Source organism: Passer montanus, unplaced genomic scaffold, assembly GCF_014805655.1.
Source record: "Passer montanus isolate IOZ18808 unplaced genomic scaffold, ASM1480565v1 scaffold14, whole genome shotgun sequence".
In the NCBI taxonomy this organism is placed as follows: Eukaryota; Metazoa; Chordata; class Aves; order Passeriformes; family Passeridae; genus Passer; species Passer montanus.
The window spans coordinates 557,027-582,426 of NW_024360941.1; the positions used below are offsets into that span (position 1 = coordinate 557,027).

Below are 25,400 nucleotides of genomic sequence, written 5' to 3' on the forward strand. Positions count from 1 at the left end.
AGGGGTTACTCTTACAGATGACTCTTTGAAAGCAAGGCTCAGCGATGGTCTCCCTTCTGCCAGTGAGGGATGGCACTTGAAGCTCCAGTCATCCTAAAGTTTCCCTTTGTGCTGTCAGGGCTGCTCTGAGCCATGTGCCTCGTTGGTTGTGTGACAGCGTTCTGGAAAACAATACATTGGGAGACATATGGCTGGCTAGAATACATAATCATGTCTTAGCAGGCATTGTGTACTGCTTTCCACTTGAGAGGGCTTCTTTTCTGCCAGTTTTCTTGGACACTGAGAAAACACCAAAACTGGACAATGATGAATACTGTACTGGGGAAACCACGTGACTTTACAGACACGGAAAATCCATCATGCTTGGTCTCAGACTTACGGAATAATTGTTTTATAAAAACTAGAGGTTGTTCAATTTTCTACTGAAATCTCTGGGCATTAACAGGCTGACTTCATTAGAAAAAAGAAACTTTAATTATCCTGTAATCCCAAGGCCTCTGGTATGAGAAAAGATTTCCTACTTGGGGTAAACATCTCAGGAGAATTCACTCAGTTCAGTGCTGTTCCAGTGTGAACATAGCATGAATTTTAAATCTGGTTTTTCTTCTCAAAGCTGTCCTAGACTCTTCACTAAGAAGGCTGGCTGAGAAAATTATAGTGCTCTTATTGAAAAGAGTGGAGGCCCTTTTTAAAGTTTCAGGTATGAAATTCAGATACTTGAATCTGAAGAAGTTTACCACTCTCCAGGATTAGCCAGCCATGCAGCCACAACCTCATCTGGGCTGGTTAGAGCTGGGTTCTTTCCTTCAAACTTTCTAAAATAGAGAAAATGTCAGAAATTTGGGCCACTTGTTTTCCCAGCTCATTTTCCCCTCCCACAGATGAGCTGATCTGTGCCAGGAGAGAGGTTTCTGTCATGGTGAAGGCATTTCTGAGAGATAATTTACTCGTACGACTGGGTGTGTTGGCACTGGGATCTCGCACACAAGAAGACGCAGCAATTTGGTTGTGAGTGGTTTGCTTGGAAGAAGAAGCGGGAGGTTGTTAAGCAGATGTTTTCATGGCAATACAGCAAATTAAGTGGAGGAGTTCTGGGGTCTCTGGACTGCTTTAATAACTGATCAAAAAAGGAGGGAGAGAACATGAGCAGACAGCCACAACTGCATAAGACCAGCCAGCCGGGATGTTTGCAAAGTGTGCTACTGCCAAAATTCCCTGAAGGGGAAGAATTTACTGGGATGTTTGGTTCCTGAGAAATATTTTTTTTCTGTAAGTGCTGTGTATATCTCCAGTTTCTGTTTTGTTATTTGGGGCTTGGATTCTCCATTATGAAAGCCTATTTGCCTTTTTAATCCACTGTTATGTATGAGACCAGGAATGCTTTGTTGAACTAAAGGAGCAGTGACTTAAGCAAGGAATTGAACTAAGGCCCTGACCAGGGCACGGGGAGAACCGTTTTGGTTTTCCCTAGTTTCAAAGAATTTAGATGCTCAAAACTACAACCACAGAACAAGTACCAGGGTAAGTGAAGACTACTCCTTTTCTAGCCCGCCCTAAAGCGTAGCTCAGACACTACAGAGAACAAAATCTCATCCTGTTCCCTAATGAAGCCCAGCCTCCCACACCAGCAGAGGTTTGAGATTTTCCTGAGATGCTGTCTGCAGTTTTTGCACAGTGAGGTCAAATCCTGATTTCAGCTACTGAAACTTCTCTCCCTTCCACAGCATCCCTTCGAGACGAACTTCACCATGTCGTTGTCTGGAAAGCTGACGAGTGAAGATGAGCGAGCCCTCTGAACTCTCTGGCTCCCAGCGCCTTCAGCTGGATCACTACCGTCTCAAGGCCGGTGTCGGGGTGCGGGGGGGGGTCGTGCGCAGGACCCTGTGGGACGGGCGCGGGGCTAATGGGTGTGTGGGTGCCTGCCTGCCCGGGGGCTGATGCCCGCGGGGCTGTCCCTGAGACAGAGCCCGTCTGCGGGAGCGCTGCTGCGGGGCTGTGGCTGGAGCTGCTGCCGGGGCGGGCACCGGGCCTCCGCCTCCCGGGACAAAGCCGAGCTGGGAGGGACCCCGGCGCCGCCGCTCGGGGCCGGGGCGGGGCTGCCCGGGGGCCGGGGCGGTGGGGCTGTGCCGCTGCCCACCGAGCATGCGGGCGGAGGGCCGGGGCGGGGGTCTGTAGCCGGCTCGGGGCGCGCTGCGGTCCGGACCGGCATCGCCGCCCGACCCGGGAGCCCCGGCGGGCTCTGGCAGGTAAACTTTTCCCGGTCCTGGTGGACACCCGGCGCCCCTGAGGGTCCGTCTGGCAGCCAGAGCTACTTGGGCTGGGGTTTGGGGCTTTTCTTTGCGCCGGAGCATCCTTGCGCCGCAGCCTGGAATCTCTGTCCTAGGGAGCAGGTAGCCGTTACATCGGGTCCTCGCCGTGCCCCGGGACGAGCGGGGACTTCGGGAATGCCTCAGACCCAGGTCCTGGCTTTCGGCTTGCCGGGGCACAGAGCCAGGTCCTGGCTTTGGGTGCCTCATCCCGCGCCGGTCCCGGCCTGTTTCCCCGCGCGGCGCCGCGTGGGTTGGTGCGGGTGGTTCCTGGTGCCCAGCCGGCGTGCGGACACGGCCCGCCCCGGGATCTGGGCAGCGAGAAACGACGGCTGGAGACAGGGAAACCCTGGTCTTTAACAGGCATTTGGCAGCGCCGAATATTAAACCAGAAGTGAAGAGTTTTTTCTGGCTTCGGTGCCTGCTTCCCTCCCTTTGATTTTTCTTTTTAATTTGCTAGCTCTCATCAGGACACTTGTTCAACTTTGGGTAATGCTGGACACTGCGTGCTAGATCTAAAAGGAAACAAAGGATAAAATATTTTTAAAGCTGTTTTCCCTGCAAATACCATTAACCTCATTGAAGGTGATGGAATATGCCTTAGAGTGATTCGCTGCCCTTTGGTTAATTCAGACTCTATGAAGTCCATGAAAAAGCCTGTCTAGAGGAGTGTCTTCCCTAAAAAGAGACATGCAATCTGATTAGTGAATCCCATCGATATTCTCCTTTTTTCCTGCTTTTCCGAGAAACAGATCCTAATTTATTAGCCTGCCAGACAGAAAGAGTCTGCAGGTGCTAATGGTTTAGCCGATCAAACTCCCTTCCCATAGGTGGCACTTGAATTCGGTGATGCTTGCGGGTCAGTGGCTCTCTTCTGCTTCACTTTGTCCCACCCAGGCTCTCATTAGTTGTCTTTCTTTATGCCGTGTAGTGTGGGTGGCTGTTAGAGGGACTGGCCAGGGCATCTCTGAGCCCAGAGGCAAGAATCCTTACTGCGGTGCAAGCTGGTTCAGCTCTGGTGGTGTTTCACTGTGCCTGCGTGGAGGAAGTGCTTAAGGATCAGGCTGGTAAATTTCATGTGCCTCCAGGACTGGAGTGTAAAGGTGCTTGTTCACTTGGAGACCCTCATGAAAGGGGCCTCAGTTTGTCTGGGGATCAGCTGGCCAGGGGATGATGACCTAAACTTGGTTAGATGAGGAAAGACTCTATAGAGCCACGTGGGGAAATTGTGTGTCCTGACACCCATAGCAGCCGGCTGCATTCTCTGTCTGATCTTCCCTAATCCGCTGAGTTTTGCAGGAGTCCTCCTCGGAAGTATCTCCCAAGTTCTTAGTTCCAGGTATCTAGCTACTGGCTAGAGTGCAATCAGACCTGGCCAGGAGGGGGGTGGTGGGGACAGGGACACAGGAATGCAGCAGGAATGTCTTGTTCCTGGGGCATTTCCCTCCTGGGGAAGGAAGATGGGAAGGAATCCTTGTCTGTAAGTAATCCAAGAGCAAAACGTTTCTCCCCTTGCAGACAATGAATCGTTTCAGCGAACTGACACTGTTATTTGTGGCTCTTGGCAAACGAGATAAGAGCATTCTGCCAGACACTTGCTCAAATCAGTGCCAGCCCCAGCCCTGCTGATTGCCTTTCACTGGGTGGGAGAGAAGCCTTTGTGTGCCACGGCAGTAATCACAGTGGTGCTTCTGGGTGAAGGAAGGTTGTTGCTGTTCCCCTTGGTTACACAGTCTCTGATTCTGGTCCTTGTGTCTCCAGGCCTTTTTATTTTCCTGAGAGAGGATGCCACTTTGGAGAAGAAATTTTTCCTCTGCTTGTGGGGCTGTGAACAGCTATTTCCAAGACCCCTTTTCTTTACCCTTGATCTAAACCTTGCATGAGGCTAGTTATACATGCTGATTAAGCAGGGAATTAAATCACATAGGAATGCTGCTCGCTTGATGTCTTCTCTATTACAGAGCTATGCTTAGAAGTTGAGACTTTTCAAGTGATTGTGTGGGCTTTAGCTAAGCTGTGAAAAAAGCCTTGTAAACAATATGCCTTTGTGATGAAGGCAGAGTAGTGTAATTATCACCTGTCCTATTAAAAATCTTCCAGTCTGGGGGCATAATCAAGCTAATCAGACAGTGTTGTGCTTTTGCAGATGACTAGGTGATCCTTTCAAGTGGCTCGGGGAGCAAACGCAAAATGAGCAGTGGAGGGCAGTGCAGAAGACGCAGTGGGCTCTCAGTCTGACCCACGAGGATTTGAAGATGTCTGCGTGCAGTGACTTTGTGGAACACGTTTGGAAGCCCGGCTCCTGCAAAAACTGCTTCAACCCGAAGAGTTCCCATCGGCTGCAAACACCCCCAGAGGTGGGAGCTTGTGGCGTGCTCCCGGATGGAGCTAGGACCAAGCCCGAGAGCCTCGTGTTGGAAGACGAAGGTATAACTACTTCCCCCTTCTCAAAGCCAACAATTGCTGTGAAGCCAACAATGATAAACTCGGATGTTTCTGACGCGTGGGCGGATGTGAATATGAATGCAGATCTGTCACAGGTAATGATTAATCCAGTCAAAGCATGACTTCCCGTTACTTACCTATCCTCAGAGTGCTAGGAATATCTGTTACAAATGCTTCCTTCCCTTTGTTTTTCCTTCTGGTCTTGACTCAGGTTTTTAAGCTGTATATTGGTTTCTCAGTGTATCTTTGGATGAAGCTGAATGAACTGTTGCTCACAAGCCATGTGCAGAGGAGCTTAAAAATGCATTGTTTGTTTAGGAACTTCCGGTTTAAAATGAGGATGCGGGTTATTTTTCTGGGAAGTTTTACTGAAAAGATGTCTTGTCTGGTTGCAGTCAGTGCTGACTGGATCCGTGGTCTTTGTGGGTGAGGAAGAAAGTGGCCTGCCTTCCTACTCCTTCCTACCAATCTTTGCCAGAGCAGTAATGCCCTGTTGGTGTAGCTCCTCACCCTGACCAGTAGATACCAGCAGTACCTCAGCAGAGTGACGCACAGGCTGCTGCCCCACTGCCTGTGGCATAGGTGTGCTCCTATTTCCCCATGGCCCAGAGGATAATCAGGGTTTACCAGCTCTCTTAGCCTCCCACTGCTGCCCCTTTCTTTTCTTCTAGGGAGTGAAGGGCACACGAGTTCGAGCTGCCATTGTTGGCAGTGTTTGATTTGTGCGTCCAGATCTGGCATGCCTGCTCCTCAATCCCTACTTCTGAGCATGGCCAAGCTGCTATCCCAGGATAACCCATGATAGTCTGTGTCTGTGTTCTGGAGTCACACACTCTGGAGCAGTGTGAAATGAAATGAAAATAAGCAGAGAGAGGTGCAAATATTCCTTCGCTCTCTGAATCTTTAATTGCACAGTGATTCACAGACAGGATGACAGGTTGGACATGTTTCTGGCAGCAGACCCATAGGAAGAGAAAGGAGAATGTCTTATTCCTGTGCATTGCCATTGTTGGTAATGCTAGGATTACAAATGGTCCAGGAAATACGACAAGTGTAGTTTTACCTGGAAAGGTTTGTGGAAATTAGTGGTGAGGTGAGCACAGCAAAATAGATGGTGAATTCCAGAGTCCTGTTCTGCAGAGCTGGGCTTTTGTTTTTGCAGTTTGTGGGTTTGCTTAAATTTTATCTTTCCTTTTGCATATGCATGTTCTGACAGGGAATTTGTCTCTTTGACCCATGCAGGTCAGTTGGGGCGTGATTTCTGGCAAGCAACTCCTCCTGAAATCAGGAGATGCACAGCGCATCTGCCTTGACAATTTTAGCAATGGTGGTGTGAGAAAGCCTTTCCTTCACAACCAGCCCAGTGACTGCTTGTCTTGCTGTCCTCCCAGCTACTCCATGGTGGGTCTGCGTGGCCTGGAGAGTCGAGTGGAGAGAAACGTCTCCATCCACAGCCTGGTACTTGTGGGTGAGGTGGGCAAGCAGGAGGACAGAGTTAAGGACAAGTTTGCCCTGCCTCATCAGGTCCCCTGCCCTAACCCATCTGCCTTGGGGGACAGAAGTACCACTAACTCCAGCAGAAACACTTCTTCCCAAACCAGAGAAGGAGCAGCACTCCCTTTGGGACGTGACTGTGGTCACATCTCCTCCGTCTTGGAAAGCGAAGGGGGTGAGTACTGTTCAATCACGAACTGCCACAAAGAGCACCCTGTCCCGTGGGAGCCGTGTTGCTCAGAGGAAAAGGCTGCACAGTGTGAGAAGGAGAGTCACACTCCCAGCGGGTGGAGGCAGCGGGATGCTCCCGAGATTCCAAGGCCAAGTGGCCGAGCAGTCAAATTCAGCGAAGAGGAGCGCAGAGCTGTGAACGTGGCCTTCTGCATCACAAAAGACCAGAGTGATCCTCTTCCCTATACCCTGTGTTCAGACAGGAAAAACCTGGCTCTCCACACTGAGCCTGGCACCCTCCCTGAGACCACGGGGGGCTGCAAGGCGGCTGCCCTTGCTGTGTCCCGGAAGGATGAGGAGTTACCTCTCCCTGGGGAGCCCTCTGTCACTGGAGGGCCCCGCACTGAGGGTTCAGGCACCCCTCAGCAGGCTCTGGTGGAGCCACAGCGCCCTCGCCTCACCGAGCCAGCCCGTGGTGATCCCATCTATGCCGAGAGCACCAAGAGGAGGAAGGCACAGCTGAAGGCTGTTGGCAGCCAGGCAAAAGCAGAGAAGCTGGCCCATGGCACTGCCAAGGAGAAAGCGGATGGGTTGTGGCGGGATGGTGGCTGGGCTCTGGGAGGCGAGAAGGAACACCAGGATTCCACTGGCCAGGTGGCAGCAAAGATAACTATAATGACAGCACACACTGAGGATGATCACAAGACAATATTCCTCAGCAGCCCTGACTCAGCAGTAGGAGTTCAGTGGCCATGTATCAGCCCCACTTCCCACCCTGATTTTGGGACATCATCACCTGCTATTGAGTCTGGACAGATTTTTCAAGCATCTGGATGTGAAAACAGCACAAGATTTCATCTGGCAGCTCCTGTCAAGACCTCACTTACTGAGAGTCCAGCCATCCCCCCAAAGATGTCCAAAAACAGCCAGCCAGGCAGTGAGGGGAGCCGTGTGCCCCCAGTCAGCTCCCACATGGGAAGGTTTGGTGATGACAACAGCCACGATGGAGCTGGTGCTCAGCTGCCTCCAAGGAGCTGCACTGACACAGGTGCCTTCGGGGTGACCCCTTCCCCCTGCACTCATGGGAATGGGGTTTCTGTGGAGGAGTCCAGTAGAGGCCTGGCAGGCTTGTCCTATGACAGGAGGCAGAAATATTATAACCCAACGTGGACCAAGCAGGGCCGAATCGAGGAGGAGGAGGAGCAGGAGGAGGAGCAGGAGGTCTCAAACCACCCCTGGACAGTAGGAGCTGAGAGTGGAAGAGCTGGTGCTGACTTTGTGGATGACAGCCCGATACTGGAGAGCCAGACTGGAATGACCAAATCTTCTTCTTTCTCCTTTGATTTCCCTAAAGACAAGAGCAATGGTGTGGAGTTTGCACCGCCGCCACCGCCGCCGAAAAAGCAGTCTAGGTACAGCCTCGTGAGTGTGTGCATGGTGGTCTATTAACCCTATTAATCCCTAACTGGGATGGTTGCTGCAGGAGTTCATTGACTAGGAGGTGCTTCCCATTCTTTGTTCCTCCTTTTCTGTCCAAAGGTGGGCTTTCAGGAGCATGGTGGGTGACTGCACAGTTGAAAAGCTATTTATCTTTTTACTTTGAAAAGCTGTCTGATCTTTGCAAGTCTTGGTTTGTCATGTACACTTGTAAAAGCCCTTCAGGGCTGCAAGATATGGCTTTAAGTCCCAATATGCAAGTGAGAAAAGGGTCCATGCTTGGGGTGGCTGGTGTTTCCCAGGTCGGCTGCATTCTGTCTTGGCAGTTCCTTGCTGTTGAATAGCATAGAAAACCTGGTTGCAGTCTTCTTTTGTAGGTGGGAGTGGGCACCTTTTCTTGATGCTAATAACATGGGCCTCCAAAATCAACATTTTCAGTTTGGCTCTAATGACTTTCTGCTTTCAAGGTGAACTCTCAAAGCTGCAGTTTCCCAGGGAGGGCTCCTTGCCTGCAAGCAGGTAATTGGAGCTTGCCCTACGTGGGCTTGTTATGTGTGGGAGCCACCTGGCTTCAGGCAACCTTCTGCTCTCTGCTTTCCTGCAAGTCAGGTTTGCAGGCAGGGCAACTGCAGGTCCCAAACAAAAGTGAGGGAGGAGAGCTATCCATCTGGGAAGGAAACAGGCCTGCTAAGCAACTAAAAAAACCTCAGGCTTACAATACTTAGTGTGCATTTAGTATCTGCAGCTGTGTGCATCACCAAACAAAAAAAAAAATAAAGGGGGGGGAAGGAAAAAATAAATAAAACAAAGGTCAAATGGGAGAGAAAAATCTGTTTTTCACTCCATTAATTATGTTGTCTGAATATACCAGGGAAGTATACTTTTGCCTTTTGCAGGTGTCCCATATTTGCTTTATTGTGTGTGGCAGTTTTGCTACCTGAAACTGTGCATTGCACAACAGATTTGACTCCAGCTCCTTGATTTAAAAGTCAAGAGAAGAAAGGATGGGTGTTTGGAGGAGTACTTGGCCTTGGGTCCATGGTCAAGCTTATGTGTGGGCATCACTGACCTCCAGGTTGAGACTGTGAATTTTCAATATGTTTTCGGATTGGCTAACCCAGAGAACTAGTGTTTTAAATTGGCAAAGAGATGAACAAATGAGATTTCTGAAGGGAAGGGAAGGGAAGAAATGAACAAGTGGCTTTAGTTCTCCTTAATGCTGTGCTTCCTGTTGTGATGCCACATGCCTGCTGGAGTCAGAGGAAACAAAAGGTCCACAAGCAAATGAGCACACAGATGTATTTGCTCTTGTCCTCTGTGTGGTGTTCTGACACCAGAGGAGTGTGGAGCGTTTTCTGCCCCTTTGAGGGGTTATTTCATGCTTTTGGTGAGATGGGGCTGTGCCAGTTCTAACAGTTGCTTTTGAGTCATCCTGATGAGAGCATCTGTGTCCCAGAAAGCCTGTGTGAAAGCAGGCAGGGACACGGAGGTGAGGGAACACGTGGCATTGTGGCTGCAGGGAAGGTTGTGCTACAGATGAGAGCATCTGTGTCCCAGAAAGCCTGTGTGAAAGCAGGCAGGGACACTGAGGTGAGTGAACACGTGGCATCCGTGACTTGGATCTCTGGTAGTGCTGTAAACCCTGCCAGGTGGCTGAGGGAGGTGTTGGTTACCCCGTGTGGCTGCAGGGAAGGTTGTGCTACCGATATTTGTCACCCAAGGGCCTTGGTGCCTGTAGCTGAGCCCTGGGGCACCCTACTCAAAAGAGCTTAGTCCTGCCTCCAGCTATGGAAGCTGGAGCCCAGGGAGCCCAGCCAGTGAGGAGCAGTAGGGAGTGATCTGATCAGACTCAGGTTTTGCAAGCCCTGCTTTGTTTCTTTGCTTTGAGGGTGCTTGGGTTTTGTCTCAAGCAAAACTGTGGCTGCTCTGAACGTGTCAATGCAGGAGCCAGGGTGGTGGGAGGGATAGCTGCATGCACAGCTGGTGAAATCACCATGGTGGCATTGTGTCACCCTGGGCAGTTGCTGCAGCTTCGGGCCATGGCCTGGTGCTGGAGGAACACCCACTCCCTCTGTTCATCCTGGGCTGCAGCCAAATACCTGAAGAAGCAGAATCACAAAGATGATTCTGAGGCACATCCATGCCCTCCTAGAGCTGGGCAGCCTGTGAACATGTGCTTGTCCCTGATGGAAGCACCACTGATCCTTCTGTTAGGCTTATGTTCTCCTTACACTGAGGAGGAGTGCCCAGGACATTCCCTGGTGGCTCAGCTGCAAAAGCTCCTTTGAGGGATGGAGGTGAAGCCAGTGTAGACCTGGTTGTGGCACAGGCTTGGGGCTGGGGGCTTGGCAGATCAGAGTTCATCTCAGCTGCAGGAAAGGCATGTAACCGTCCTTTTTCCTTCTAGATCTCATCCTGCAGCAAGGCATTTGATTTCATGCTGGAAAATTAAGTTTACCTGTTTGACTTTCCAAATGAAACTTAATTGCTTATTTTAAGGAAAACTTGCATGTGTGTTTGAATAGTTAGAAAGCAGAGAAAGAAAAAGTGAGTCTGTAGATTTTGTTTTGTTCATCTTGGCTTTAACAATTAAAAGGGAAATTTTTTTTTTTACAGGGTAAGTTCCTTCCAGAGACTGAGGAAGCTCTGGTTTGGAAGTTAGGCTGGCAGAAGGAGCAATTTCAGGGGGGTTTAAAAGTTGTTACAAAAAAGGGAAAATAATGAATATGTGCCTGGTTTTGATCCTATATAAAGCTACTCTGGATCTCTTGCAACTGTTTCTTGGTACAATCCTCTTTTTCTGCTTGTTTGAAAGATTATAGATATTTGATGTTTGCTTGGTCTAGAATGACAGATAAGAAAGATAAGAAACAGAATGACAAATAAGTATAATTACAAGGGGGGAAAGGCTGGAAAGGGAAGATGGGGGCTGGTCTTCTTCCAAAAGCTGGGAAGGTAGTTGGCAAGGGAAGGAGCTCACCAGGGAAACTAGGATCCCCAGGACATGTACGTGCAATGATGATTTAAAGGTTCTTTGGTGTAAAACACTCTAGTATGGCCTTCAATTTCTTGGCATAAGGAATTAATCTTTGCTGAAATTTATGTCTCTCTTATGCAGAGGATCAGACTTAAATGATCCTTGTGGTTTCTTCTAGCCTCCAAAACCTTGATGGCTAATTTATTTCGTGTGCCTCTTAAAGAAAGAAAACAGTGATGCTGTTTTGCATCTTGAGCTGCTTTCATCACAATTAGTGCCACCTTCAAATGACAGTGGCAAAAAAAGCTTCTGAAATTTGCTGAGTGCGCTGGCATGGGGGTAGCAAAGGTGCAGCACAGCACTTCCCCACACCTGTCATTGCTGAACACAGCCAGGGAGAAAGAGCCTGAGGAGTGCCAGGATTGCCTGTTCCGGTGCTGCTGCCACTGCTTGCTGCCGGAGGGAGCAGAGCACAGGAGTGTTACAGAAAATCTGCAATGCTGGGAATTGGATCACAGGAGAAGAGCCAGGTGTTGGGAATAGGATCGCCAGGAAAAGAGCCAGGTTTGTTCCTCACTGGGGAGGTGGTGCTGGCTGGTGGGGCTGTGCTGTGTGTTCTTGCCGGGAATCAGTCTGTGACGGAGCAGCAGCTGTATCTGAGGCAGAATATTCCTCTTTTCTTACCATTCCTGAGGCACCCATTTCTCCTTGGAGCTCAGTGGCAGGATGTACCCCAGTGACAAAATGCACTGGCTGAAAAGGTTGTGATCTATCAGCTTATCTTTTAGGAGAGTTTGTTTCTTTTAAAATTAAAGTAATTCACTCTTCTGTGTGTTTCCTGTCTTACCACTTAAAAAAGCACAGAGTTGGAAATTGAAATGATATTCTTTACCTTCTTCACCACATTAGAGTATGCAGTGATTTAATTTTTGACCCACATATCATCTTAATTCTGTACCCTCTCTGAATTTTCCTGTGCATCTCCAGACTCCAAACCCTTGTTTCAACTTAACCCATGCTACATAAAACCCCTCTAGTACAGGGAGGAGCAGCGTATCCCTCTGAACAAAGCTAGTTCCTCAAAATCCTTTCTTTTCCTTACCTCAGTTTTGGTTTCTCCACATTTGCCAGCTGATAGCAGAAGGATAAGTACAAATCTAAGCTTCAAATGTTGTAAGCTCCTGTATTCTGGATTTTAATTTCCCTCTGCAACCAGGGGAAGATGTGGGAAGAAACAGCAAGTGGCAAGAGGAGGAAGATATAATTATTCACGTTTCATGATAGACAAGCATATGGTATAATGGTGCTTCCTCTTGTGTAATAATTATGCCTAGCCATATGTTATGTTTGATGCTGTAATGCAGTCTGGCTTTTCTCTCTTCTGTGCATTAGTTCCATTATTTTATACTGGGAGGGGGTGTCTTGTTGACATTATCACCAAACACCTCCTGGAGTGCAGTTGCTGTGTGGTGATCTGTGCATGTTCTCTGTTCTCTCCTCGTTCCTCTCTCACGTGATTTATAAAGCTCAGCATCTCTGTTATCTGTTCAGTCCTGTCATCTGTGCTGAGGAGCAGTGTCCCCCTCCTGCTGGCACACACAGCAAGGCTGGGAGAGCCCCGTGATGGCACTGCAGAGTGACCGTGGCTCTGTGCAGGGCAGAGGTGCCTTGCACATCCCCCAGCGCTGCCAACAGGCTGCCCGTGGGGTGGCTGCGGGAAAGGAGCGAGTGGCAGCCTGGCAGCTTTTGTGTCTGAGGGGCCTCGTCCTCTCAAAACCTGCCCAATGCACTTGTGGAAAGTAACCAGATCTCCGTGTCAAATCTCAGACAAGAAATCCAAGAGGAAGGTATGTCCAAAGTCCAGGGATTCCTGGGGCAATATCACAAGGCGTGTGGGTCTTCTGCGGTTAGGGGAGCCAAGCTTTGGGGCCATCTCCACTGTCTTTCTGAGAAGTGCAAAGCATGCAGTTGGTGATGCTGGAGTCCCACAGCAGCATTAGGTGGGACCCTGATCTGTGGAGAAATGTGAAATTATACTCATGGCTACTGGTCAAACAGACACAGGAAAGATGAAGCAGGCCCTGGCTAGAAGCGCAACCTGAGACAAGGGAAATGAGCCGGGTCCCTTTTCAGTGTTAAGGGAACTCCAAACTATGAGTATGGGGGGTGTGTTTTGTTTTGGTGTGCTATTTTACAAGACCACTCTTTTCAATCTTGAATTGTTTTAGGCAGGACTGTGAGAATCATGTGGAAAGTCAGCTGCATTAAATTGTTTGTGAAGGGAAAGCTTGGAAATAGGGAACTGGAAGGGTTGCCTGAATATGCCAGGCTGTTGCATGGAGGATGTTGAGTAATTGAAGTGTATTTAAAGCTACCGGAACAGTTGGAGAGCTGAAAATCTGTGAAATCCTGTGGGTTTAGGTTATTTGATTGGGAGACCTGACTCTGGTGACCTGTTCTTCATGCACATGACTACAGCTCTGGTGCTGCTCTTGAGGTTGCTGGTTATGTTTTAGGTGCTGAGCAGGCATTTTTAAATTGATGTAAATTAACTACTGTTACATCTTTCTGAAGAGAAGTGTAGCCCACAGATGTTTACAAGTCAGTGCTGCAGGGCACAAACCCAGTTTTCTTTGGGTTTCAAATGCATTGTGCTCTTGATTTCCAGCATCCTTTGGTAATTTCCAATATCCTTTGGTGAAAAGGGCAAGACAGAAAAAGCCACCTATGCCCTTGCACTCAGGTGAGGTGGAAGGAATACTTGCAAAGCAGGGGATGTTTGGGGTAGCTGTAAATCAGGGTCCCACAGGCTGTTGCAGCAATGAGCTGTTCAGCTCTTGGGGTGGAATTTTACTGAAATGGGAGAGTTTGACCCTATCAAGTTTTCAGTAGTAATTCTTCAGTGGAATGGGCGGTATTTTGATCTGTGCAGGCTGCACCCTGGGCTTCAAGCAGCTCATAGGAAAAAAGGGAGATATGAGGCAGAGGTAATTCCAGGAGGTATTAGCTGGCCCGGCTGTAACATCTGAAACAAGAGCAGGATGTCGTTTAAGCGGCAAACAATTTCTATTTCGGTGCGCCTGTTCAGGAACTGCGCTTTACATCAGTCACGGCGGTGCGGGGAGGAAACGGGGCTCTCTCTGCATCTGACTTCACCCACGCTGAGCACAGCAAGGGCAGCAGGGCTCTGGCCAGCCCGCGCTGCGCCCAGGTTGCTCGGAGGAGGAATAGGTGTGGCCGTGCACGGCGGACCTTGGACCGCGCCGAGCAAAGTCTCATCTCTCTCGGAGTGCGGGAATGGTAAGGCAGCTCCGTGAGTTTGTGTTTAGTGATGGGAAAGAAACAGAAAGGCACCAAGGTTTGGCGGCGGGGGGGGGGCTGGGGGAAGGAATGTATTAGAAAACATCTCATCTGTGTGAATCAAGACTGGATGTCGTGCTAAATCTTCTTTTCTGATGGATTCAAATGCTTCTTTGATTCTTGCCGAGTCAGACAGTGTACTGGCATGGATGTGCACTCTTGCATTTTTCCACCAAAGTTACTAAATGTTAAACATCTGAGAAAGTTATAGGATAAAGTTGCATCTTTATCGTAAAAAAAAAAAAAATTAAGTGCAGTTGGTTGCTTTCAACAGCATTAGTCATAACAGACCTAAACCCCTCAAACTCTGTGTGTGTCTCTCTCTCTCTCTTTCTCCCTCTCTCATTTTTTAAACTGTGACTTGTGTGGTGCATTGTGAAGTTTTGTAAATTGTCCCCAAGAGGCTTGCTGTGATAAATTCATCACTGGTGGAAGACCAGTGTCTCTGCTGAAGTATACCTGAAGTGGTTTTTACAGCCTTATTTTCATCAGCCCTTGAGTATTTTTAGACCAAGTCTGCTCAGGCAAATGAGGAAGTCTGGCAGAAGTTTCTTCCGGGCTTCTCATACACTCTGCTCTCCATGTGGTGGTGTGGACACAAGAGTAAGTGCTTTGTCTGGATTGGGAATGAAACATTTCTCAATCTTCAAATAAAAATCTGTGTCTGCTGTGCTTGGGAGATTTGGATGAGGAGGGGTCCCATGCATGTGACCAGGGTGCCACAAGAAAACGGCCGTGCATGTCTTTTGTTTGTCTTTCTCAGCAGCCATTCAGCCGTCTGATTAGGAAACACCGGATACCTTCCAGCAAGATAGCTGGTGGAAGTCCTTTTACTTCTGTATGAATCTGCTCCTAACCTTTTTGCGTTCTTAATCAATGTGTTGAATTTTATCAGCAGATTGGCAGTTTTACTTAAAAAATGTGGACGGATAACCTTTGTGTTCTGGCTGACAGAGTGGGAACTGTACCAATGCTAAGAGTGTTTATGTTCTTCTGTGCTGTCTGATTTCAACAGTTTCTGTTGTTTTCCAAGGCAGAAACATGAAGAAAATGCAGGGGAAATTCTTTATCTTAGCAAAAAATCCTGCTTGCCTAAACTGGTCACTTAAACCATGACCTAGCAGGTTATAAGCCCAGTTTATGGTTAGTTTATTTATTTTTTTAGGTGGAAGCTGCATGGAAAACTGCAGGTCTTACATTAAAAACTGTGTGGTAGGTTCTGAGTTTGGCAGACTCATGTTTTCTGCAGAGATGCTCCTTTTGTAAGGTGTTGGTTGTTAACTGTGATGCATGGTTGGAGATGATGGACTCTTCTGCTACCTATGCCTCTGTCGTGCAGGAATGGGGTTCACACACCCAGCCTCGACTTGCCTTCTGTAAAATGGGAGGAGTGATGCTACTTCCTTCCTTTGAGAACTCTGTTGAAGGCAAACACTGGTGGGTCCCCACTTCTGAGTGGCAGTGGCCAGTATGGATGTGGTCCAGGACCTCACATGTTCTAGGCAAAGGAGGTGCAGACTTTAGCTGAATGCTCTTGGCTCACCGGCTTTCCCTCTCTGCTCAAGCACAGCTGGTTTGGCATGGGGACTGCAAGCCTATCACCTGCTCAGAGTCTGTGGGATGCAATTCCCTACGTACTGGAGAAAGAAGAAAAGTGTACAGGAATAAGGTAGTTTGGTGTGATAAGAGATTGTGCAGTGTGTGGATAGGCAGAGACCAAACTAAGGCTGCTCTCAGCTTGAATCTCCATGCACAAGTGCAGGCAGGGTATCCTTTTGCCATCTGTCTCCTGACTTCTCTTTCACTCTCTCTAGGCACGCTCTGAAAATGAACCCAAGTAACACTGAGTTGGAGAGAGTCAGCAACAGCTCTGCAGAGAGCCTCAGCCCACCCTTCAGGAGCGGCCACGTCAGCTTCACGGCCGGCTCCAGCGACAGCCTCGACTCGGACACGCAGACCGGCAGCGATGGCAGTAAGTGACCTGTGGGACAGGTGGCATTGTACCTGAGACACGCTGTGGGGACAGCATCCTCAGGCCAGGGGTCACGAGGGTCCAGTCCCCAGCTCCCCGAGCGACCCTTCATCTTCCCACTTCTCCTAGCCTTCTGCCTCTTGATGCACTTCAGATGAATGTGGCAGAGTCAGACCAACATCACAGACTTTTTCCTCTTTCATTCAGCACATGCCAATATCATTCCTCCTGTAGATCTCCTCTGGTCTAGATAAAATCTCCATATAAAAACCATCCTCCTTGTGCTTCATGCATTTCACGATGCCACATGAAGCCCAGCAGTAGGAAGTCCTACACAGATTTGAGGAGTACCAGAAGGAGTTTTGTGCTAGACATGATCTCCCTCTCATTGTGTTCCCAGTTATTTCTTAAGGGGAAAAAATCTGCCTGCACTCGTTTAACTGAGATTAAAAAATACTTACTATGAAGTCACTTTTTTTCATCAGTGTGTAACTTAGACATGCACTAACGTGTTCAGCAGCTCAGAAAGTATTTCCTTAGCAAGAGCAACCTTCAAGTAGTGGAAGTTCTGTCTTTCCAAGAGCAACAATGTGCAGCAATAAAATTAAGAGCCAGAGCTCTGGAAACTCTGTTTTTCCACCACTAACTTGGAGTCTGAGAGTGAGACCTTGCCAGGAAATTGTACAGGGGTAAGAAAAACTCACATATGTTGGATCTTTACTTGCTAGGCACAGAAGCATTTTGCTGTCAAAATTGATAGGAACAAGAGGATTTCTCTGCCTTTACTAACAGAAGCAACTGTTTAAACTCATCATGGGAAAGATGAGTTTTTAAATGAACACTGAAATGCAGTTTGTCTTGCTGATGCAAGCAAGAAGCTATGCAGTCAGTCACTGAGTGAGGTGAGCTCAAATTAATTGGCTATGCTGTCAGATGTTAAAATATGAAGTGGAGGGGAGCTTTTAAGCCCTTGACATGCAGAAGGACTCCGTGCTGAAGGTGCAGAGCACTGTTAGAAGAGTTGTGAAAGAGGTTAATTCACTACCCTCTGCTTGGGGCAGAGCCCAGAAGCATATTAAAAAAAACTTAAGAGCAGTTTTGCATTTGTGGGCAAGGCATGTGGACTGGTTGCCAAAGATTCCAGTGCTGACGTTTGTTTCCTAAGACTCTCTCAAATAAATCTTGCCTCTTGAAACAGGGGTTCAGCTGCATGTCCTGGCAGAGATGCCTCTGATGAGGTACTCATGGACTGCACACTGAAGAATTTCTCTTGGCTCTATCCTCTGTCAAAGCCCCATGGATGGAAGTCACAAGAGGTGCCATGCTGAATGATCCCTGCCTGTAGCTTTTGACAAGGTTTTAATGGAGAGAATCTTTCCTGTGGACCTGTTAGAGTATGATGCAGATGTGTGCGTTTTCACTAAAGCTTGGGGCATGAATCTTAATTATTAAGGCAGGTATTTCTTAGCTAAAACTGGAGAGCAGTCACTTGCTGGGCAGCTGGGTGTACAACACAGGCACACACCTGGGGCAAGGGTCCAACAGGAGTCAGATAGCTCGGCACCCAAGCACTGGGGCAAAAGAGACATGTGCTGATTCACATTTCCTACAGAGCTGTTTCTGAGCATATTGTCAGAAATGGGCTGTTGAAATAGCTTGGCATGGGAGACAAACCTGCAGAAGCTGAATCAGTGCTGCTCGTTCCTGAAGTATCTCTCGGTGATGTTGGTGTCATGGGATAGATTACAGGAGGTGCATGCAGAGAGCCTTGGCACTGGAGGAGACAAATGAAAATTGACCAGTGCTACCACAGTCTGGTGAGGAGGGATAGGGCCAGATGGTGCCAGCATCCACTCTGGAGAACAAGGGAATCTGCCCTCGCCTCATGTGGTCTCAGGTGGTGGAACAGCTAACAAGGATTGCTGCTCTAGCACAGCTGGTGCAAACCTGCAAGTGACACGCCAGGACAAGCTGGGAGCTCAGGGACCTGAGCCCCTGCACTTGGAGGTTGTACGTGATTGCTGGTGAGTCACTTGGGCTGTGAGGAGACAAGTGCCTTCAGCGGGCTGGCACGGAAAGTGCCCCAGGGCATTCCTCTGGAGCAGGCAGAAAGCCGCTGTGAGGAAGTGCCTGCTGGCAGCGGAACCCTCAGCAGCAGCTTTGTGAGGAGGAAGGATCGTTTGCTACCACTCTGCAGCTTTGGAAGATAGATTTAAAGAAAGCAATAGATCCTGCTATCTGCTAAACTATTTGCTCTTTGCTTGGAGCAAAACCCCACCTTTCACCTTTCAAGGTTTACACTTGCATGTGAGTTGTTAGCAGAGTCCAGTTTCTCATTCAAGTGGCATAGATAAATTCCCTTGAATTATTGTCTCTCTTCTTTTAATTTCCTCTCCACTCCTCATGTGTTCTGTCTCTATGACCTGAAATTATTGCTCTTTATTTCAATATCAGGTCACCTTTCTGTCCTTTTTTTTAATGTCCCTCTTCTTTCATGGCATGTAAGTGTGTTACCCATCTCCAGTCTGGCTTGGGTAGGAAAGCAGCTGCTATAGCTGCCCAAAATGAGCCAGCCATCCCAACCCCATCCATGTGTAGCTGGCATGTGGAGCTGCTTGGGGTTTAGTGCTATGTAGTGGGGCCAGCCTGCTCTCTCAGTAAAGAATAAGCTGGAAAACAGGCTGTGGGGGGAAGGCCAGATCTTTTTCAGCAAGATGGAAATTGCCAGAGTCCCAGGCTTGCTCAGCAACCCTTCCCCAGTGTGAAGCAGAGAGAAAGGTTCGATGTACTTGGAGTGCTCCAGTACAGCCAGAGGGCTGGAGCTGTGTGCCATGAGTCACTCTCTCCTTATCATGCCCTGCTGCTGAAGCACTGGGTGGCAGCTCCCAGGTGAGAGAGGCTGTGTTTAAAAGATTGTCCTTGTATCAAGTGCTTCATTCTTACCTCCCTGTGGATGACATCACAGCTTAAATATTTACCCTCTACTACCTTTTTACTACTGTATATGCAGTTCATAGGGGAGTGGTTTCAAGGGTGGGGAAGTGCATTTCTCTGGATGGCTGGTTGCAGCCTGCTTTGCAAACCTGCTTTATTAAACTGTATTAAATTCCTAACCCCTCCAGTGAAACTTTACAGTTGTGAATAGCTGAAGACTATGAACTGGGTTCAGATGTAACTTGGCTTGCTGCTTTTCTTCCCAGCCAGGGCCCCGGGGGTGGCAGGGATATGGAGAAGGACCTGTGCTCTCAGCCTGCAAGGGTCACTCATGGCATCTTATTGTGTGTTGCTATCTCCTAGGACACTCATCTGAGCCGAACCACTCACCCCCTCCAGCTGACAGCCAAGTGTTTCCCTCTGTCCCTTTCCTTCCTGTCTCCACTGAGGATGGTCCCTCCTCTGCCCCCAGCTGCCCGCCCCCTCTGCCCCAGAAGAAGACAGTGATCAGAACTGTGTCTTCTCCAGATGGCTTTTTTGGGGGACAGGCATCTTCAGGCAAAGCAGCGGGTGCTGCCAGCCCCAGGCTGAATGTCAGCCATTCCGAGAGCAATATGTGCCTCCGAGAGGAGCCTTCCTTCATCCACCCAGCCAGCCTGGGGGGCCGCCCTGGTGCCTTCTCCTCCTCTGAGTCCCTGGAGAAAAGCTCCAAAGGAAACAGCTACTGGGGCTCAAGCACTGGTAAGAGCACAGGGGCTTGCGGGCCCAGCAGAAACCTCCAGTCCCTCTCCTCCTCGCAGCTCAGTGTGTCCAGCCAGGTGTCCTCGGCCTCCAGCCTCCACAACCTCCTGAGCAACATCGACAGCAAGGAGGGGGTGTACAGCAAGCTGGGGGCCCTGTACGCCGAGTCCCTGCGGCGCCTGGTCGCCAAGTGCGAGGACTGCTTCATGCGGGAGCAGAAGAACGAGCTGCACTTCAACGAGAACAACTGGTCGCTCTTCAAGCTGACCTGCAACAAGCCCTGCTGCGACTCGGGGGACGCCATTTATTACTGTGCCACTTGCTCCAAGGACCCTTCTACTACCTATGCTGTGAAGGTGAGTCCACAGCCAGGAGGTGTCCAGGCTTATCTCCATCTTCTAGGTGGAGATGTGTGCACTAGCAGCACACGGCGTCTCATGCAATGTCTTGTTTGCTCTGCTTGTGTTTCTCACTGGTGGAGTTAGGCAAGCAAAACCCCTTCCAAAATTGCCCCTTTCCCCTTACTGCTTGTGAAGGTTAATTTGGAGAAGGAGTTTTCATTGTAACAAATGCCAGTCAGATTTAGCTTATTGCTGAAGGGGTCTGAAACCTAACTATTTTCTCTCTGAAAACATCTTTGTGCAAATACTCTGTTTTAAACTCAGAGGCATTCGCCTCTGATGACACAAGCTGATGAAAGGCTGCTCAAAAGACAGCATTTTTGCCTCTGCCTGCCTTTTAAGTGAAAGCTCTGACCCAGATACTGAATGCTTATATGATCTTGAAACTACAGACAGTAAGATTTTGCAGATCCCAATTAAACAATGCGAGGCTGACCCAGACATGCTGTGTAAGGTCAGGTCTGAAATATTTTCCTGTAACTCCATGGAATACATGTCTTGAAATGGAAACTTGAGGTGCAATAGTTCAGCTCTTTGAAACCTGGATAAGTAAGCTTATCCAACCAGTTCCATGGACATCCTGTGGATTTTGGGTTCTTGATCGATGTTGCTACTTGAATACAGAGATTTTAATTTCCCTTCTGACTTAACACTGGGGACATCTCACTGCTGCTTATTCCTCAGGTTGTTTTCAAAGCCTAAAGTAATTCCCAAAAAAGCGCTGTCAGAGATGCATTAAGGAAGAAATAAAAAAGAAAAAAAATCTCTGCTGAATAGTTTCCACCATTATGAACTCTAAGGGTTGTTTTAAAATGTTTTAAAACATCCCTAAGGGTTGTTCTAGTTAAGTGGTAGCTTAAAAGCCAGTTCATATCCTAAAGGAAGTATGGTCAACCCAACAGGGGGGCTGTAAATAACCAGAATCTAATTAGATGAGATCTTGCACCAATACCCTTAGTCCAGCACTCAGAGCCACAGCTTTTCTTGTGTGTTATACCTAAATCCATCACAACTTTCTTCCTGAAGCTTAAGAACTGTTGTGCCCCTTTTCAATCTGCAGTTCCCTGTGGCACACCCACAGCTTTCCTTTTGCCTGCCGTGCTAGGTGGGGTTCAGTAGCTCAGCTCTGTGGCTGTAGTGCATGAATTCCTGCCAAGGCAGAAACAGCACATTTCAGCCTCTTGACAGGACTGCACTCGTGTCCCTGTGTGTGAAGTGGGCTTACTCTGTGCCTTAGGTGCACTGCAGAGCATCTTGACAAGGTCAAAGCCACTGCAACAAGGCCATACTCTGTGCCAGCATGGTGATGTTGTGTGTGTTTATCCATGTGCATGGATACGATTCCTGTGTGCCACCATCCCTTTGGCAGCCAAAGTAGGGAATGAATAATTGTGAAACAACTCAGTTGGCTGATCCCTAGGTGCACCTCCTGGCTTCTGGTATAGTTTTTTTGACATGAAAGAGATCACAGACCTGTGGTTAAAATTAGACTTGGAGAGTTCAAAATGGGCAGAGGATCAGACTTGAGCCAAGGAGCCTATTGAGAAGCAGAAGCCAGAGTCTGAGCTGTGCACAGACAGACATGACTATGTATGAAACAGTTTGGAAATGGCTTTAGAGGAATTAAGCCAAGATATGCTCCATGCCGTGGCGTCTTTCTCCACTAGAGGTGTGTGATTAAGCCAGCCCAGGCTCCTACTTGGAGCTTTCAGCAGGGAGGATGCCTCTGGTGCAGCCAAAGTCAAGAAGAATGGCTGGATGGGGAAGATTTCCCTGTATTTCTTTGGCTGTAGTTGTTCTTCTAGAGACTTCTCTCTTGCCATGAATTCCCCCCCTTTTTTCTATGCCTTACATGACTTTCCTTTGAGAGGAGGAACAAGCAGGTTTGTTAGCCAGAGGGCTGGAAGGCCTGCTCTGCATCTGGGGACCTCCTGCGTCATCCTGGGTCCCACTGCATTCATCTGCATTCTGCCTAGCTCTCCAAAGCTTGTCTTTCCACAAAGAACCAGGGCAGCGTATTTTTGTTTAGAAAAGAGAGGACAATAGGGATTTGAAATGCCCCATCTCCACAGTTTTGTCTCATCTGAGTGAATTATCTGTAAATGCCTAGATTCAAACCCTTGCTAGAGGAATACAAAAGCAGCCCTCTTCTTCAGCTCCTCTCTATTCTTGTGAATATTTTAACTCAGAGGCGAAATTGATTTCTGGTCTGGTTTTGCACGCATGCTGTGACTGGCACTGGCACGCTCCAGGCTTTGAAACCTTTTATGCTTCAGTTTCAGCCTGTTGCTTTCTCCTGTGGATGACATATAAACACATCGCTAAATAAAGGGGGAAAAAAGTATAATAGATATGCCAGAAGGCCCCATAAGCTAATGGATACTCCTATAATAAACCTGGCTTTGAGTCTCTAATGCAGTATAAAGCTAAAATAGGGAAGAAAATGAAGATAGAAGTCATGTAGGTTAAAGAGAATCTGGATTAAAAAATGCATTTTTCTCCCTAGAGTTTGCTGCACTTTCACTTCTTTCTAGGCCTGTTGTAAGCTCCCATTTTCTCTTTGGTGGTTTTTTTTTTTGCCTGCCAGTGCTGAGGAGTACAACTTATTGCTGGTTTCCCTCAGCCATTGATCAGGGGCTTGAGAGCAGTTGCTGACACACAAAAGTGGAGGTTGAGGAGGATGTGAAAGTGGCTCCAGGGCTTGGAACCAGAGAAGGATCAGGTGGGAAGAAAGTGCTGGAGGCTTCTGTCCACCCCTCACCACAAACAGCACTATTGCTCACAGTCACCTCACACTGAATGGGGCCTCATCCAGGAGTGTTAACTGTTCCAGAGATGGAGACAGCATGTCTTCTGCCACAAGCTCTGCTTTTCTCCCTCCAGGAATGTCTCTTGGCTTGCAGGAGTTTATCTGTGTAAAATCTGTGTAAAAGATATGTTGCTTCTGTTGGCAGTGAAACAAAATCTTCAGAAGTTATTCATGGTAGGACTACTGTCCTCCTTTCCTGCAGTTACTGGGCATTGCCTGCCAAAGGCAGTGCACCCAGAAATGCAACCCAGACATCTGGTGGCTAAGGTTGGGCTGCTGCAGGACAAAAACAATCCTCAAATCAGGAGATGATTTAAAGTGCTTAAGGGACCAATGCACAGACCTGCTTCTGCTGTTGTCTTCTGGAGCATCTGCAAATCACAGCTTAGCATCCCTCCTCTCAATTTCTGGTCTCTGCCCTGTCTCTGTCACTGACTGATGAAACTTTTCTTTTGGTCTCTCTTCACAGATTTGTAAAACCCAGGAGTCCAAGGTAGCTGCTTCATACTGCAGCCCTGCAGTGCCAGTTCACTTCAACATCCAGCAGGACTGTGGGCATTTTGTGGCCTCCGTCCCCTCCAGCATGCTGCTGGCCTCAGATGTGGGGAAAAGCATGCCTGGAGATGGCTTCCATCCCTCCCGCGCTGCCAGCGAGCACGACTGTGTGGTGGTGATCACCCGCGAGGTGCCGAGCCAGACCACGGCCGACTTCGTCAGGGACTCGGTGATGCTCCACCAAGCCAAGCCGGAGCTGTACGAACGTCGCGTTTGCTTCCTGCTCCTCCAGCTCTGCAACGGCTTGGAGCATCTCAAAGAGCATGGCATCATCCATCGTGACCTGTGCCTGGAGAACCTCCTGCTTGTGCCCTGCAAACCCCCCATGAGCTGTGTGAAAGCCAAAGATGACAAACACTTACCCCGCCTCATCATCAGCAATTTTTTGAAAGCTAAACAGAAGACTGGAACTGGAGACTCCAAGCTGAAGAAGAGCCAGGCCCGGCTGGCCCCGGAGATTGTGTCAGCTTCTCAGTACAAGAAGTTTGATGAGTTTCAGACTGGTATTCTCATCTATGAACTGCTGCACCAGCCCAACCCCTTTGAGGAGAAGGTGCACCTCAGGGAGCAGGAGTACAGCCCTGAGGACCTCCCTGCTCTACCCAGCCTGTCCATCTACTCCCGGGGACTCCAGCAGCTGGCCCACCTACTACTGGAAGCAGATCCCATCAAGCGTGTGCGGATCACCGAGGCCAAGCGGATGCTGCAGTGTCTGCTTTGGGGGCCCCGGAAAGACCTCATGGAGCAGCCCCTCAGCCACGAGGAAACCCTGCGCCAGGTGCTGCAGAACTGGGTGGACATGAAGCGTGCCCTGCTCATGATGAAGTTTGCAGAGAGGGCCGTGGACACGGAGCGGAGCGTTGAACTGGAGGACTGGCTGTGCTGCCAGTACTTAGCATCTGCTGAGCCAGCCTCCCTCTTGCACACATTAAAACTGCTGCAGCTGCTCTGACCTTGGATGTGTCTCGCAGGCAGCTGAGGGCTCCTGACTGCCTTGTGGCTAAAGGTACACAGCCCTTTCATTTGTGAGAGGTTGGAAGCTCAGCTGCGAATGCACGTTCAGCTCCTGCCCTGCACTCCAGTCAGAGTGCACACGGCATGTTTAGTATCCTCAGCACTGTTAGTTTATGAGCAGGCAGAACTGGGAACCTACCCCTATTTTGGGGGATTTTTGGGTTTTGGTATGGTAAATGTGGACTAATAAACTCCTGCCTGCGTGTGTGCATGTTTCTAATGAACTCACTGTACCGAGTTGATTTCTGTGCCTATGGGGCAGTCCTCCGATCCCCACCTCTCCCAAAGCATCCGAGCCTTTTTGCCCGGGAGCAACACCACCCTCTAGAGTGGGAAGCAGGGAGGAATGGGTGGCTGGTTCTCTTCAGGAGCAAGGGCAGTTCACAGTTCCCCCTTTGCAAGGGAGAACCCGGGGCTTTCAAATTCACATCTGTTGTGAGTTTTGGCATCCATTTTGCTTTCCCCTTCCAAAACAAAAATTACTGCTTGTTTCTGTGTATCAGTTCTTTTATTTTCTGTGGGCAGTTCAGTATCAACTGCCTGTTACTAAATTAGATACTAATACAGCCTGGCTTTCCTGTGTAGTGGTGCAGCTGTAGTGGATCACCACTGTTGGATGTGAAGGGGTGAGAGGGAGCTCAGGGTGGGTCTGTTCATGAGAACGATGCTGGGAATTACCCCTTGTAAATCTGATGAAATGGAAAATCCCCAATTCACCTCCAAGGCCTTGGGGGGAAAGTCAGGGCCAGGTTGCTTTGCTTTCCCCATCTCTCCAGCTCCCTCC

The 25,400-nt window shown here is 48.9% G+C and overlaps 1 protein-coding gene across 3 annotated transcripts; it reads left to right on the forward strand.

The window, feature by feature from the left end:
• Nucleotides 1-4,457: 4,457 nt before the first annotated feature.
• On the forward strand, nt 4,458-24,834 carry PRAG1 (PEAK1 related, kinase-activating pseudokinase 1). Of its 3 annotated transcripts, none has more exons than XM_039700314.1 (5): nt 4,458-4,846; nt 5,994-7,828; nt 16,005-16,162; nt 19,460-20,193; nt 23,517-24,834. In XM_039700314.1, the coding sequence occupies exons 1-5, from the start codon at nt 4,562-4,564 to the stop codon at nt 24,552-24,554; spliced, it is 4,050 nt and encodes a 1,349-aa protein (XP_039556248.1). In that variant the 5' UTR covers nt 4,458-4,561; the 3' UTR covers nt 24,555-24,834. The 3 variants fall into 3 exon arrangements, with proteins under 3 accessions (XP_039556248.1, XP_039556249.1, XP_039556250.1); XM_039700315.1 differs by having other exon boundaries at nt 4,550-4,733; XM_039700316.1 differs by having other exon boundaries at nt 4,690-4,846; nt 6,143-7,828.
• The last annotated feature ends 566 nt before the right edge of the window (nt 24,835-25,400 follow it).

Bases quoted from the DNA above. Each gene is read 5' to 3' on its own strand.
- PRAG1 (XM_039700314.1), top strand. From the start codon at position 4,562: ATGTCTGCGTGCAGTGACTTTGTGGAACACGTTTGGAAGCCCGGCTCC. The intron at 4,847-5,993 runs GTAATGATTAAT...TGACCCATGCAG, and splicing joins TGAATGCAGATCTGTCACAG to GTCAGTTGGGGCGTGATTTC. The intron at 16,163-19,459 runs GTAAGTGACCTG...GCTATCTCCTAG, and splicing joins GCAGACCGGCAGCGATGGCA to GACACTCATCTGAGCCGAAC.